Genomic DNA, 17,453 nt, shown 5'->3' with positions numbered 1-17,453 from the left:
GTGCCTATTTGGCCTTTGTGGGCCATTTAACATTGTTCCCTATGGGAAATCGCGTCGGTCGCATCGCATGCGATTTTTTGGTCGCATGCGATGCGACCGACGCAATTTTTTTCCCTTACGATGCCCAAGATCAAAATCGTGGGCGCCCTTCTAGGTAAAGAGTACCCATGACAGTACCCCCCCTTTTAGGAGTGGCATCTGGACACTTCAATGGATTCTAGTGAAATAAGCTTTTTACCAGTGCTGGTGCATGGACATCGGCTGCTGGTACCCAGGATCTCTCCTCCGGTCCATAACCTTTCCAATCCACTAAGAACTAAAGCCTGCCCCGAACTTGGTGAGCATCCACAATTCTCCGAATCTCAAACTCTACACCCCTCTGTCTTTACCGGTGCCGACTTGGGTGAATCCTTTCGAAAGCGATTCAAAATCAGAGGCTTAAGCCAGGATACATGGAAGGTATTGGATATCATGAGTGAGGAAGGAAGTTTGAACCGAACTGCAACAGGAATGATCACGTCCACAACGGTGTAAGGACCTATAAATCGAGGAGCCATCTTCATTGTTGGAACTTTGAGATGGAAATTTCTGGTTGACAACCAGACTCGGTCGCCGATCTACAACATCGGTCCCTGTTATGAATTTGCAATGTGGCAAATGAACTAGAATGAGCTCCCATCTCTTCTAAAGTCTTAGTACAGGTGTGGATGGAAAGGTCTAAAGTGTTTAGGACAACAGTCATTAAATTGCCACCAAAAGGGTGACACAAACAAAAGGTGTACATAAAAAAGTAGATATCAATTTTTATTTGGTGTCAATCTCAACACTGTTATATGGACCCCCAATTAGTGTAGCCTCACATGGTGCTGTTCACAGTCAGAGTCCTTGTGCATGTTAAATGTGAAAAAGTCAAAAAATGTAAAAGACTCATGTCAACCTTTTAATTTTTCAACATTTTTTCAAGACAACCTTTGGTTGTGTCGACCTTATACATGTTGCCCCCTTTGTCAGCACTGACATATTGACTGTTGACCTAGACAGTGTAGATCAATCAACCAGAATCAGCTTAAGGCCCCCATACACTGGGCACTGTACCTGCAATTTAGGAAAGAGCCCAAATTGCAGTTGAATGAGTCCGATGCAATGCGAGGTCCCGTGTGCATCGCTTAGGACCCTAGGAGTTGCCTCTGCTGCAGTAGCAATCTCCTGGATTGCTTCTAAGCCGGGCAGGCTCAGCTGCGATTGCATGCGATACAAAAAGACCGCATGCGATATATCGCACGCGATTCTGCCGCCTAGGATGGTCCTTGGTGGCTTAAGGGAGCACTGTGAGTGACTACTCCAAGGGGAGAAGTCGCCACAGTGTATGGGGGCCTTTAGTACATAGACCCCAAAGCTTGGTAAACCTAATGTTGATAATCTACAAATCAATGTGTGTGTGAGCAAGTTCTGTACACATCATTTCAGACATGCTTTCAGTTTGTTTGCTTGACCTGTTTCATTAGGCCATCAATGTCTCAGAGTGCTGAGAAGCATTACCGATTGGAACACATGAATGCCCCCTGACCAACCTCTCTAACAACAAATCTTTAAAACATTTTCAAGTGGTGCAAATGGATTACATCCAGTTCTAAAGTGATGGATTGCAAATGTACACACTATTCCTGAAATACAATCTGACTTTAATATAGGAATTAGGGCTAAACATTCAGTACAAGCTTAAGGTTGATTGTTATACTTAAGAGGGTGTAAGCTAATAAATCTATAGGGAGTCTTAAACAAAATGTTTTAACACTTCTAACGTGGCTTATTTTATAACCTGAAGTGAGAACCAATAATGTTTTCCCTAGGATTCCATGACATTTTGGAAGCCACAGAGATCTTATCTTGTAATATCCTTACGGTTCTGTATTAACAAACTCTGATAGAGGGAACATTTCCTGAATCTGAGCCATGGGACTATTACTAGATTGGAAGCAGTAGGGATTGGCACTCTGGCCAAGAAGAACAGTTTGCCATCCAATACTGATTTCAAACTGAAAGTCAAAACACAAAATCTGCCTTTTAAAATAAGTAAATGTTGCTCCCACGGTGACCAGTACATTCTCATAATTAACAATCTTCTAATTAAGGGATCAAGATTCACAGCCTAAAATAATACAACATTGCAGCCAGAATACCTGTACATTTATCCTACTGTGATTTCAAATGTCTGCTGCAATATACAGTATCTCTCTCAGCCAAAAACAGGGGGAATATAAGAAGAGGCTAATGGGTCATATGTTATAGTACTGCAGATGTACTTACAAATACTGTACATAGGGGCTGATTCTGGTTCACACATAGTAAACCAAATTCACTCCCTGCCCCAATGGTAGGGGTTTGCGCATGTGCATTTCTGTGCATGTGCAAACCCGCCTGCGAATGGCCGTGGCGAGCTGCCCACTTGCCGGGCAGTTCGCAGAGGGGAGGAAGGGATGGGGGCGGATGGGTGGCAATGTTGGATTATGTGAACACACAGAGTTTCATGGGCGTCCTCATGAAAACGGTGGCCGTTCCCATGGGTACGGGGCAGGCCAATGCCTGCCGGTGCAGGTGACTGAAGTCAAATGCCCACCCTGTCTTCATCCCAGTGGCTGCAAATATAAGTCAGAAGTCAGTCTCAACTGACTTATATTTGTGAAGACATCACATGATGTCAGCACCCGCTCCAAATTCGGCAGACAGCAGCTGGAATAAAAGCCAGTATAGACTGCATTTTATTACCGTATGGGAGAAACATCATTTGATGTTAGAAAACACATCCCCTTGCATGTTAGAGAGGGGGGGGGGCACTGTTCAGATGGGAAATGCATCCGGCGTTTACCTGTTCGCTAGGCTGTGAACATACACATGAACAGGTTTTTGACAAAAAAAGGTAAGTATGGTGTAGGTGCACTGAAAGTCCAAATATAACTCATAAAATTTAACTTTTATTAATGTTAAAAAAAAAAAAGTTTAATTTTATGAGTTATATTTGGACTTTCAGTGCACCTACACCATACTTACCTTTTCTTGTCAAAAACTTGTGTCTCTAACTAAGTAGTAGGTAGCACCTCTTTATCTGAATTTAGGGAAATTATCCCATTAAGTGTCCATACTAGAGGAGAGAAGTTAGTCTCAACATAAATCTGAAGACTGGTGCGGGAATCATTTTTTGTTTTATACACATGAACAGGTCTGAATCAGGCCCTAAGTACTAAAAGAAAGCAATTTTTTGAGAAATGATCACTGTATGGGCAGATAAGAGCGCAGACTTGGAGAATCAAGGATGTGGCTTAATTGGTTCTAATTTTCAAAATAATAATTTAATAAAATATAAAGTGTGATATATATAACTACAGACTGGTCTGCAGTTGACAACCTTGTTTTCCCTCTTCAGATGTAAGGGAACACAAGTTAACGATACATAAAATCTAGACATGGATACATTTGTATGACATTTTGGTGCCCATGCTAACCCATACATATATACGGGATGCAGTTAAAATCCCGGCGGTCGGGTTTCCGGCGTTCAGAATCCCGACGCCGGAATCCCGACTGCCGAAATCCCGACACATTCTCCCTCCGTTGGTGTCCACGACACCCCTGGAGGGAGAATAAATTAGTGTGCCGAGCGTAGCGAGGCACCAGGCCCGCTGCGTGGCGAGCGCAGCGAGCCCGCAAGGGGGGGCGATCCACGTCCCCCCCTTGTCGGGATTTTGGCTGTCGGGATTCCGGTGTCGGGATTCTGAACGCCGGGATCCCGACCGCCGGGATTCAGTACTGAATCCATATATACTGTATAGAAGAAAAAAAGCCAGAGATAACTGGTTACTCTGCAGTCCTAAGAGGATCCGGTCAATATGACAGACTATTACATTAAAACTGTGAGTTCTGACTAACACTGCATGCAGACTGTTACTAACAAAGACACTGAGATATTAATACACTGGATGGAGTATATATTTAATACATTGACTAACTATCCTAAAATTAAATTCTTAGAGGATATGGTGGCAGCGCGGGGCATTTTTTCAGTGGGGCGACGGGGCGGACACTCTGGAACTCGGTAAGCTGCGACCTTCGCAGCTTACCAAATCAACCAGAATCAGACCTCAGATGTATTGAGGTCATCACCTAGACAACTTGCCATGCTCACAGGTACTCTTAATTTTCCAGGACCAGGCTCAGAGTAGTAGGGATTTATCTCAGTGTCAACTAGAGCAGGGATATTGAGATTATAAGTGGTTCTAGGCAGGTAATAAATGACTGTACTTAAGTAAATGTAGCCTGAAGTCAGGACAGTTAGCTGACACCATTTATTTTCAGTAACATAGCCAAAGGTCAGGACAGGTAGCAACAGCATTCTGGCCAAACAATATTATGCACACACAAAGAATGATTGAGTAAACTATCAGATGATTAGATGGGTCATTTAAAGACTGCAGATCCTAAACACATCATTGGAACACCCTTCCTCATGACTACACATGGGACGATGTGTGCCAAATCGTGCAAGACAGGTCTTTATCTTTCTAAATGATGAAGGGATCAGCGAGCTAGATGAATGACTGTCGGGTACGTGCATTGCCCGCACACAGAAAGTTTTTAAAACATTGGTTGTTCCTATTGGTTGAAAACGCCTATATCATTTAAAATATCTTACCATATGTCGGCAGCTTAAGAGTGTAAGTAGCAGAACGTGGTTATATATTTGTTGAAAAATACTAATGCATGTCCTCCAGGTTATTCAAAACACTTTTATTGATGATTTTTACTATATTTGTAATTGCAAATTTAAGTTTAGATTTAAATTAAGTATCACAGAATATAAATATAATATGATCAATTTTCACTTTCTACAATACTTCAAAGGAACTGCCAAGTTGGTGACATATTGAGAAAGTCTGCAAATGATTGTTCTATCTTATTTTTCTTCTTTTAACAGATGCAGAATAGGAGCTTTTGAAATGGATACATCGCACGTTTCATTTTTGTCCTCCAGTTTGACATGGCCGACTTGCACTTCTACAGGTCTGTCCACTATCCATAACAATGAACAGTCCACCTCAGATACAACGCAACCAGAAGTTGTAGTTCTAAAGGGTGTCAGTGTGCCTTTATATCAAATGGCTCCGCAGGAAGGTCAACAGACACCAATCCAGCTAACATCAAAAGGCACAAGCTTTGCCATTAATAATACTAATTTATCTGTTATGTTCACCCCTCAACCTCAGACCATCCTCCAGAAGTCTCCAACTCAGACTCTCACGCTGAACATTATGAACACATTACCAGTTTTGTACCCAAACAGTTCTACAAGTCTCAATGGTGCAAGTCCTGGAAAAGCAAAGAACATTGGAAAGCACATATGTATCCATTGTGGTCGAGATTGCTTGAAGCCAAGTGTATTGGAGAAGCACATTCGCTCACATACTGGGGAGAGACCCTTTCCCTGCACTGTTTGTGGCATCTCATTTAAAACCCAGAGCAACCTTTACAAACATCGAAGAACACAAAGCCACGTCAATAACACCAAGCAGAGCTCTCATTCTGATTGTGATAGTTGTCATGAAGAAACACCAACTGGACAAGTTGGAGACAACTCTTGCCTCAATACTAGAAATGAAATAGGAAATGTTTGTATAGATAAAGAGCAGCACATCAAAATCAAAAATCTAGACAATGTAATCTCAGCTCAGAACAATGTCTTATGGAGCAAAGAGGTTGCATTTAGGCCATTAGCACTCAAGAATCACGCAAAGGCACATGATGATCCTGACCATTCCTCACCAGATGCACTGAATCAGCAAATAACATTGAAGGATCAAATATCTACCAGTACAAGCAGACATGCTGAGCTACAGAAGCAGCATGACACCTGTGTAGATAAGCAATGGGCTTTCTCATCTGCTGATAGGAAACTAAAAAAATGTGAAAGCACCGACTCTGGGTATTTGTCCCACTCAGACAGTGCCGATCTGCAAATGGTTTCTGGGAGCCCCCTTCAGAGCCTTAGTGAGAGCAGCATTGAATATGAACACATGCTCAGTACTGGTGTAGGGGACAGTGAGGACAAACAGACATCAAAAAAGAACTTGGGAGAGCATATATCCATGCTTATCTCTCAAAACAAAGCTGTTGTAGATAACACTCACTTGGACAATGTTCGCCCCAGAAAAACTGCTCTATCAAAGCAAGGAAGCATTGACCTGCCGATGCCATATACCTTCAAGGACTCCTTCCACTTTGACATCAAATCCTTTGATGTAAACAGAAGGAAAGTATCACTCTCCTCAGCCAAGTCTACCTTCAATCTACCAGAGAAAAACAAACCTCTATGTTTTCACTCAGTTCCAACTCAAGCCTCTACAAGTATGGACAATGCAGTTCTTGCAAGGAGCAACTCTTTGCCATTTGTGGACAGTGGTAAATTACTAAATAAACTGACTATACATAATACTAAAAAACATTGCTTAGGGAAACAGCCTTTAAATAGCAATTATGCTAATGTATTGCTATCTAATACAGCCACTGCCTGCATTGTGGACTTTTCAAGCAGTCATCCTCGAGGGCTGGTTAGGCAAGCTGCTGTAGATGAAATGCAGGTTAGCAATGTCTTTGAATGCAGTATTTCTCAGGAAATTAAGGAAAAGAAAAAGCCTGCAGTAGATCCGCTCCTATTAAAATCTAAATCAGCCAATAAAAAGGGTGGACAAAAAAAAATAAACATGTTCTCTCATGAAAAGTGGCAGATGTATGGTGATGAAACTTTCAAGAAATTTTACCAGAAAATTAAAAAGAATGAACATGCCGGAAAGACTGAGCAAGATGTTCCAGAGTCAAGAGGTGGGGTCAGTCATCACAGTGTTTTGCAGGCAACATGTAGCCTGCCTAGGCAATCTGAGAGTATTGTAACACCACCTCAGATTACACCTCCAGCATCAAGCATGACATTACATATGCCAACTAAAAATGTCCAGAATTATTTGGGCTTGACACAGAAAAGTGGAACAATATTAAGCTCTGGAAGCCTTAGTGATACTTGTGGAAAATTGTCCAAACTAGAAACTTCTAGTGATTCATCTAGTGCACATATAGATCCACATTTTCAGTCAAGTCCACATCTCCCTTGTATTAGAGACTCAGACAATGGAGTCATTATAGTAACCGAAAAGCAGAGTAAAATGTCCCATGTTTCAAATACACATTGCAACATGGAAGTGTGTTGTACTGGCAGCTTCCAAAATTCAGAAAAATTGTATTTTGATAAAAGAATAGAGATGGCAGAGGCGAAACGTGAGTCTACAAAACTCAGTACTGAACATGGCAACACTGATGTACCCAGGCAGGTCAGCAGCCTATCAAATAGTAAGACTGCTATGCCATTTATAGGAAATAATTATATACTACAAAATAAGAATGTTGATTACATAAAGGATATAGACAACACTGCAATTAAGATATTAGATGGAGATAGCACAATCTCTCGTGCAAGTTACCTATTCCATGTTCTTAACGCAAATATCCACCCCTCTCTTAGCAATGACTGTGAAAAGACAACAGCACATTTTTCAAAACAACTTGCTCTCCTGCCTACTCAGTCATCATCATTATCATCATCATCACAGAAAGAAAATGTATATTGCCCTAGATATTTGATCAAATGTAATTATATTGTAAACCCTGTGGAGACATCTACTATCGTGCAAACAGATAAAACCTCTATTTATGAAACGTCCACTGAAGATAATAATTTAAGTCTCACAGAAGATAAAAGCTCAGAATCTGTGCATCTGAGTCCAGCAGAAACATGCCACGAGAACAGTTTAGCAAATCAAGGGATGCTAATACAGAAACATGGCTCAGTAGCTCCCTCTGGGAATATAGGTCTTAATACAGAATGTGTTTCCATTTGTTCATCTAAGATTTCCATTGATCTAGCACCAAAGGTTATTCTAGACACTCAGGAAAGCACTGAGCAAAAAACTAACATATGTCCTGATAGACTACACAAAATTCAAGAACATACACCTGCCTCAACTGTGTCTAATACTCTTTACAAAAATAATTGTTTACTTTCTGAACTTAATTTTAGGGATCATACAAATGAAGACACCAAGGAAAGTAATCCCTTAATACATAAATTGCTATCTCCTGGACAAAAACCAGAAGTAAAAACATGTCTGAAACATGATACTGCAACCAGTGAGATCTGTACATATGCTCAGGACTCAAAATTGCTGTTAACAGATACATTTCCTACTGGACTATCTAGCTTGAACCATGGTAGCACGGTGAGTTTTCAAGACCAGGAAAACGTATGTTCCACAACACATCTATGTCTGCAGTCAGGAATCTGTAATGTCAGAGTGACCAAGGTCGCCTTCTCAGCCTTAAACACAGAACCCAAGTCTACCTGGTGCTGGCTGGATAGATGTCTCCCCCTTCCAGCAGAGCAAATGGGGAAGTCCTTTTCTGTTTATGCCTCTTTGTCGTGTAACACCACAAAGAACAGAAGACCTATCCCAGGTCTATTTTCTCAGGCTAGAAGTATTGACAAGGATGTGCCTGACAGTAAAACTGAGCAAAACCTAAAGCCACCCCTTCTGTGGAGGTCAACAGCACAAAAGGTATTTTTATTAATAAACCCTTAATTATTCTTTACTTTCAGTTTAAAGTTTCTCACTTCTAATATAATATATATTATTTTCTTTAGTTTTAAGTGTTGTTACTGAAAGCATTTAATAAAATAAAAAAAGAAATGGTTATTGCAAAGAACAGAAGGTATAATAGGAAGAATTGTACGTGATGTTATTGAAATCCTGGCAGAATACAAAGGTATCCCTAAATTCAAACCCCCCGATTGTACTTATTTTAACCTTACCTTTGCCCCTAAACCCACAGCCTAAGCCATGTCCCGCTCTCCCCTAACAGCAAATCCTTACCCTCCCCCTTTTGCCTAACAATAACCCCAGTATTTACAGATGTGATCCATCAGGATCCATCAGGATGATCGAGATTCAGCTGTAGGTATTCATCTGGAGTTCGTATTATATCAGGACTGTAATAAAACATCTACAGGGGTAGTTAATAGAGAAGTGGGGAAAGACCGCCTACAGCTAGGGTGGCCACACTTGGGGCATTTGGGGGACTTAAAAATGCTCAATCCCAGGATTTCCGAGATTGAGTTTGTCAATGTAATGATGAACTGTAATCCCCCCCCCCCCCCCCCAGCAAATAAAACGTTGCAATGTTACTTACACAGGGATGGACAGTGTTAGCAAACAGCAGCAGGACCCAAAGCAGTGTGGCAGGTAGGAGATGCCGCAGGTAGACTGCACAGCATGACATCACCTCGCACTGCGCACAGCTGCGGTCAGGAGCAGCCATGCAGCATCTGAATGGGTGCTCAGTACTACATAGGATGAGATTGCACATGTGAAGGCTAATCCCAGAATTGGACTCTCCATTCCTGGGATTCAAATCCGATGATTCAGATCCTGGGATTGGACATCCTACCTACAGCTGAGTAACACTTAGTAAACATGTGGGTCAGACACAAATTCTTTGGTCTCATACCATAAAGAAAGCCTAAAAATATTTTTTTCTTAATATATTACAAGCGTAACAAAATTTAGAGAGGGAAATTATATCATGCATACTGATCAAGGTGTGTAATCACTACGATAATATTAGCTTAACAAGTCATATTTAGAAATGCGCAGGTTAGGATTTGTTTGGTTCTTTCCATAAAAGTTACGCAAGTTTTGATTTATCTGATTCAAAATATTTGGGGTATATAATTGATCTCATTCACCTACAGTGATGAGTGGTGAGCACAATGGCTGGGGAGATGAGAGAGAGAGAGAGAAAGATTGATTGCAGGGGCTCTACAGTCACTAAATTAACTAATTTAAATAAATAGTGGAGATTTTGTTCATGTATTGATCAATGCATTTAAACCTGCAGCCCCCTTCACGGGACCCCACTTTTCTGCAGGTCCTAACACTATTGCTCAAAATTCTAACAATAAACATAGCTATCACATTAAGGCTAGATTTCAGGCATGCTATCGGGTCTAAAGGTGCCCATACACGTTGCGATTTTGTGTGCAGTGCGTTTTGTGTATAATGGCACTGTGCGATTAGTATATAGTTCCTAATGGTCACTAGGTACATCGCATTGCATCGCACTGTACTACAAAAGTGATGCGATGTGATGCGATCTAGCACAAAAAGTACTGCCTTCACATACTTTTTGTGCTGTACAATATTGTACCCGCGGGGACGCGCATCGCATCCCCGCAGGTACACGGTGTGATTATAACCACATGCGATTTGTTTTGAACTTTAAAAGTTCAAAACGCATGCGATAATCGCAATGTGTATGGGCACCTTAAGGCTCACAGCAGACTATGCTTTGCAACAGGTGTGTGGTAACTGCTCACCTTTAAAAGCATTGGGTGAGATTTAATAGGATGAGAGATTCAGAAAGTGAGAGATTTGGTGAGAAATCTCCAGTTTTTTTAAAGCGGCAATCATTTACACTGCAAAACCAGTTTGATTTTGCAGTGTAAATGATTGCCGCTTTAAAAAACCTGGAGATTTCTTACCAAATCTCTCACTTTCTGATCTCTCATCCTATTAAACTCTGAACTCTAGCATTAATGTGATAGCTATGTGTATTGCAATCAATTTGAGAAATAGTGTTAGGACCTGCAGAAAAGTGGGGTCCCGTGAAGGGGGCTGCAGGCTTAAATGTATTGATCAATACATGATCAAAATCTCCACTGTTTATTGAAATTAGTTAATTAAGTGAGTGCAGAGCCCCTGCAATCTCTATTTAAACAATGTGGTCACAAGCCCTAGGGCACCCCAAATCTAGGAAAGGCTAATGCCAATGTTTAGTGTATATGATATATATATATATATATATATATATATATATATATATATAAATATATACATACAGTATATAGATGTGTCCTGGAGGTGGCACTCCCTGACAGCCACAATATAGTAGGTGGCACAAATACAAATACAAGCTGGTTCCCTCCGATAAGCAGGTTGGGCTGACGGCGGCACTCAAATGAAAGACAGCAGAGGCCAACGTTTCAAGGCCGTGTGGCCCCTTTATCATGGTGCAAAGAGATGTATGTATAGATATGCAAAGAAGAAGAAATAGAAGTGCGCTATATATATTTCACCACTATTGTATATTAATGATCATACAGATATGTATAAAAACTGTATTTATTCTGATTTTTTACAAAGACAAAATTCAATAAAGACAAAATTCAATTAAAACTTGGTACATGACTCAATAGGTGATCCCACATTCAAATGTAATTTGTTCAGATAAATGTCAATTGATCCAACATCAAAGAGCAGTTTTCTTTAGTAAGAATTCCTACGCGTTTCGTCCATTAGGACTTCATCAGGGGTAGATATGGATCCAATATGAATAGTACCGTAGGAATAAATTTCTCCCAACAATATTTTTTTTTTTAAAAAGCTGACCACGTCAGTCTTAGTAAAACCTCTGTCCTGCAGAGGTGTAAGACTTCAATAAGCCCGGAATTCTGCCGATTATCTCTTGAAATAGCAAAAATAACTGCTCATAACAGGGATCTCTTCAGTGCATGTGCTGTTATACATACGATTTGGAAGAGACATAAATCGTACTCCTGTGGGTGAGCATTGTTCACATCATAGCTGTCACACCAGGGGGCTTAGTCGACGAGACTGAGACCTCTGGTGGGGACCTGGACCGGGGAGGTTGGAGAGGACCCTTGTGCATGGAGTGCGCGACAGTGCACCCAGAGCCAATAAGCAGTCAGAGGTAAAATACAACCGGAGTTTATTTGCAGATGGTTGTAATATTAACAGACAGTAAAGTATGCAGGAGAAATGACAGTTCATGCAGATTGCAATACTTTACAGATGTGGGATCGATGGTGGAACATCGGATGTGAAGACTGTGGGTCCGGAATGACGGACGGAAGACTTGAGCTTGACTGTGGGTCCGGAATGACGGACGGAAGCTTGGCTTGGAGATCCGGAATATCGGACTATCGATGATGATGTGGAAACATCGGATTCGGGTATCGGATATGGCAGATGACTGTGGGTCCGGAATGACGGACGGGAGATGACTGTGGGTCCGGAATGACGGACGGAAGCAGGAGATCCGGAATATCGGACTAACGATGGAACATCGATGGTGGATGATGCTGGAGCATCGGAAGGACCAGAGTCCCGGAGCTAGGCTTGGTCGCTGGGCTGTAGAGGCAGGATCACAGGCAATGGAATAACCTGGACTTCACAGGAGATGGAACAACCTGGAACACACTGCAGCATGGAAGACAACACCAGCAGAGAATACACTTGTACAGAGACAAGGACAGCTGACCATACACTGGAGACAACTGAAGCACTAGCAATGGTTCTGAGAGCTCCCAGCATACTTATCCCCACTGGGTGGCCAGGATTGGCCGAGGAAGTATGACAGGGAGATCAGAACCAACAGGATTGGACAGCACAGACATGTGACTGGGAAGAACATGGCAGCCCCCATGTCTGCTATGGCGGGAAAGTGTGTTTGTGCACACCATGCTGGATACTGGGAGCAATGGCGGCGGACAGGTGGATTGCCGTGCACTGGGGACTGTCACTGGGAGACAGGACGCCAGCAGAGATGACGTCTGGACCGCAAGCTGAACCTGCGGAGGCACTTAGCTGGTAGGAAAGTCTGTCTGACAGCTCGGATCGTGACAGCACCCCCCCCTTTAAGGGTGGCCCCAGGACACCTTTTAGGCTTGCGGGGAAACTTGGAGTGGAACGCCCGGATGAGTCTGGGAGCATGGACATCGATGGCATTGGTCCATGATCGCTCTTCGGGGCCGTAGCCCTTCCAATCGATCAGATATTGCAGACGACCATATCGGATGCGAGAGTCCAAGATCTTACTGACCTCATATTCTGTTCCACGCTGGGTGCAAACCTTAGGAGCCTTGGGGAGCTTGGAATGAAAGCGATTCAGAACCAGCGGCTTGAGCAGCGAAATGTGGAATGTAGCTGGCACTTTCAAATAGGGCGGCAACTTGAGCTTGTAAGCTGTTGGATTGACGACTCGCTCAACTGGGAAAGGACCAATATATCGGGGAGCGAACTTCATCGATGGCACTCTCAATCGAAGATTCTTGGTTGACAACCAGACACGATCTCCTGGACGGAGGGCTGGCACAGCTCTGCGTTTCCTGTCGGCAAATTTTTTGTACCTGCTTGAAGCCTTCAGAAGTGAAGAACGAATGAGCTTCCAGGATTTGACGAATTGCCGGATGGTCGTGTCGACCGCTGGAACCGAGGACACAGGTTGCAGAGTGAAGTCAGGAACTCGAGGATGAAACCCATAATTGGCAAGGAATGGAGTGACATTAGATGAAGAATGATATTGGTTATTATGGCAGAACTCTGCCCATGGAAGGAGTTGAGCCCAGTCATCTTGGGAAGAAGAGACATATGTGCGGAGAAATGCTTCAAGGTCCTGATTCACCCTCTCCGTTTGGCCATTGGTTTGAGGGTGGTAGGCTGTGGAAAACTTTAACTTGATTTGAAGCAGGGAGCACAGGCTTCGCCAGAATTTGGCTACGAATTGGACTCCTCTATCGGAGATGATTTCAAGAGGCAGTCCATGAAGCTTGAATATCTCTTTGATGAAGAGCTGGGACAGCTTGGAAGCTGACGGAAGACCGGTGAAGGGAACGAAGTGAGCCATCTTGGTGAACCGATCAACAATCACCCAGATGGTGGTGAACTTGTCAGACTCTGGAAGATCAGTTACAAAGTCCATAGAGATATGCGTCCAAGGACGATGTGGCACTGACAGTGGCATCAATTGCCCAGGAGGAGACTGACGACTGGTCTTGTGCTGAGCACATTTAGCACAAGAGGAAACAAAGTCCTGTACATCCTGTTTGAGGGACGGCCACCAGTAGGACCTGGTGATAAACTCGTAAGTTTTCTGAATGCCTGCATGGCCAGCGAATTTTGAAGAATGCGCCCAACAGAGCAACTTCTTTCTTAGAGCTGGCTTTACATATCTTTTCCCTGTAGGGGGCGTGAGATTTGAAACTCTCGTTGCGGAGAAGGCCACTGGATCAATAATGAAATGTTGATGTGTGGACTTAGACTCACTTTCTTGCTCCCATGAGCGGGAAAGGGCATCAGCTTTTCGGTTTTGTGTCCCTGGACAGAACGACAGCTTGAAACGGAACCTGGAAAAGAAAAGTGTCCATCTGGCTTGACGGGGATTTAAACATTGAGCAGACTTGAGATACAGAAGATTCTTATGGTCTGTGATAATTGTGATCTCATGAACAGCGCCCTCTAGAAGCAATCTCCATTCTTCTAATGCCAACTTGATGGCGAGGAGCTCTTGGTCACCGATGGCATAGTTACGCTCTGCAGGCAGGAACTTACGGGAGTAGAACCCACAGGGATGAAGACGACCATCGGGCGCTTTCTGCGAGAGGACTGCCCCAACACCCACGGAGGAGGCATCAACCTCGAGAATAAAGGGCAAGGTGGTATCAGGTTGTCTTAAAACAGGAGCGGAAGTGAACCTATGTTTCAACAGATGGAAGGCTTCGATGGCTTCTGCCGGCCACTTCGCTGGATTAGACCCCTTTTTCGTTAAGGCAGTGATGGGAGCCACAATAGACGAGAAATTACGAATGAATTTTCTGTAATAATTGGCAAAACCCAGGAAACGTTGAATACCTTTCAGCGAAGAGGGAATTGGCCAATCTTGGATGGCCTGCAGTTTTCCTGGATCCATTTGAAGACCAGAACCGGAGACAATGTACCCTAGGAAGGGTATAGACTTCACCTCGAAGACACACTTCTCCAGTTTACAGTAGAGATGATTAGCTCGCAGCCGGGACAGAACCTCTTTGACCCAATAACGATGTTCTGTGATGTTATTGGCGTAGATTAAAATGTCATCGAGATATACAACTACATGACGATACAGAATGTCCCGGAAAATCTCATTGACATAGTGCTGGAACACGGCTGGGGCATTGCTGAGCCCAAAGGGCATGACGAGGTACTCATAGTGGCCGTCTCTGGTATTAAACGCCATCTTCCACTCGTCGCCCTCTCGTATGCGGATGAGATTGTATGCACCCCTCAGATCGAGTTTCGTAAAGATGGTTGCACCGCTGACACGGTCAAACAGCTCGGTGATGAGGGGCAACGGATATCGGTTCTTAACTGTAATGTCATTGAGGCCGCGATAATCAATGCAGGGACGTAGGCCTCCATCCTTCTTCTTGACGAAGAAGAATCCTGCGCCAGCAGGAGAAGTCGAAGGACGGATGAATCCCTTTGCCAGATTTTCCTTGATGTAATTGGTCATGGCTTGAGTCTCTGGAAGAGAGAGAGGATAGGTTCTACCTCTGGGTGGTTCTTTGCCTGGGATAAGTTCGATAGGGCAATCCCACAGTCTGTGAGGAGGTAGGACATCAGCGCCAGACTTGCTAAATACATCTGAGTACTCTTGGTAGGGAAGAGGCGGAAGGTCTGCTGCATCGGCTGAAGAATGACGAGCTGGGAGTACCTTTTGGAGACAGGTACCGGAGCAGGAAGGATCCCAGGAAAGTAGTGATGAGCGGGTCCGGATCTCCGAGATCCGGATCCGCACGGACGTCCTGAATCCGAATCCGGATCCAGGACGTCCGCGGACTCCCGCGCAGGCCCGGAGCCGAAATCGAGGCCCGACGTCACATTGGTGACGTCGGATTCTCGCGAGATCCGGATTACATAAAAGCCGGGACCCGCCGCCGCCATCTTCATTCTGTGGGGCGACGCAGAGCAGGCAGCAGTGCTGCCAGAGAGGGGGGTTTTATTTATTGCTCCGTGAGGGGGGTTTGCTGGAGCGTTGTGTGTGTCACTGTGCTGCTTGCTGCTAAAGAGCTGCAAGTACAGAGGGGGTTTAATCATTTTTATTGTGCTGCTGGAGAGTGATTTTTTTTTCTATATTGCTGTAGCCTGCTCATCTGTAATTTGTGTCACTGCTGCTGCTACAGAATACTACAGACAGAGGGGGGTTTATTGTACTGCCGCAGAGGGGGTTTTCTTTCTATATTGCTATAGCCTGCTCATCTCTAATTGTGTCACTGCTGCTGCTAGCCTGCTACAGAATACTACAGACAGAGGGGGGTTTAATAATTTTTATTGTGCTGCCAGAGAGGGTTTTTGTGCTGCCTGGCTACCTGTTATATGGTTGTAAACACCTACCAGGCAGTCACCTCTGTTGTTGCCAGTGCCACTACCTTGTACCTACCTCTCAGAGTATATAAAAAAAAATAAAAAAAAAATTAAAAATATATAAAAATATAAAAAAAAATAATTAAGTTGTTGTTGTTGCTGACACCACTGGCTGCCGTTAGATATCGCAGACTCAGTAATTAAATTTTTAACTGTGGTTTGCTGACGCCACTTGTTGTGTTACCTACCAGTGTATCCACTTTTGTATCTTGCTGCTGTTGTCACTGGCTAGTGACAACAACCAGCTGATATCTGGGTATCCAGTTTGCTGCCACCGCTGCCGTTACATATATCGCAGTAAATAACTCCGGTTTGCTGACGCCACTTGTTGTGTTACCTACCAGTGTATCCACAAAATAAATATTGTATCTTGCTGCTGTTGTCACTGGCTAGTGACAACCAGCTGATATCTGGGTATCCAGTTTGCTGCCACCGCTGCCGTTACATATATCGCAGTAAATAACTCCGGTTTGCTGACGCCACTTGTTGTGTTACCTACCAGTGTAACTATCCACAAAATAAATATTGTATCTTGCTGCTGTTGTCACTGGCTAGTGACAACCAGCTGATATCTGGGTATCCAGTTTGCTGCCACCGCTGCCGTTACATATATCGCAGTAAATAACTCCGGTTTGCTGACGCCACTTGTTGTGTTACCTACCAGTGTAACTATCCACAAAATAAATATTGTATCTTGCTGCTGTTGTCACTGGCTAGTGACAACCAGCTGATATCTGGGTATCCAGTTTGCTGCCACTGCTGCCGTTACATATATCGCAGTAAATAACTCCGGTTTGCTGACGCCACTTGTTGTGTTACCTACCAGTGTAACTATCCACAAAATAAATATTGTATCTTGCTGCTGTTGTCACTGGCTAGTGACAACAACCAGCTGATATCTGGGTATCCAGTTTGCTGCCACTGCTGCCGTTACATATATCGCAGTAAATAACTCCGGTTTGCTGACGCCACTTGTTGTGTTACCTACCAGTGTAACTATCCACAAAATAAATATTGTATCTTGCTGCTGTTGTCACTGGCTAGTGACAACCAGCTGATATCTGGGTATCCAGTTTGCTGCCACCGCTGCCGTTACAT

General features: G+C 43.5%; 1 protein-coding gene across 7 annotated transcripts in view; it reads left to right on the top strand.

The window, feature by feature from the left end:
* ZNF831 (zinc finger protein 831) overlaps positions 1-17,453 on the top strand; it is a 93,668-nt gene that overhangs the window by 42,825 nt on the left and 33,390 nt on the right. For all 7 annotated transcript variants that reach the window (XM_083146847.1, XM_083146846.1, XM_083146848.1 and 4 more), the window contains one exon: positions 4,970-8,654. In XM_083146847.1, the coding sequence (XP_083002973.1) occupies positions 4,970-8,654 (3,685 nt within the window). The remainder of the gene's footprint in view (positions 1-4,969; positions 8,655-17,453) is intronic.

This window comes from Crinia signifera, chromosome 6, assembly GCF_055691185.1.
Source record: "Crinia signifera chromosome 6, ASM5569118v1, whole genome shotgun sequence".
Taxonomy (NCBI): domain Eukaryota; kingdom Metazoa; phylum Chordata; class Amphibia; order Anura; family Myobatrachidae; genus Crinia; species Crinia signifera.
This window is presented reverse-complemented; position numbering and strand designations above follow the sequence as displayed.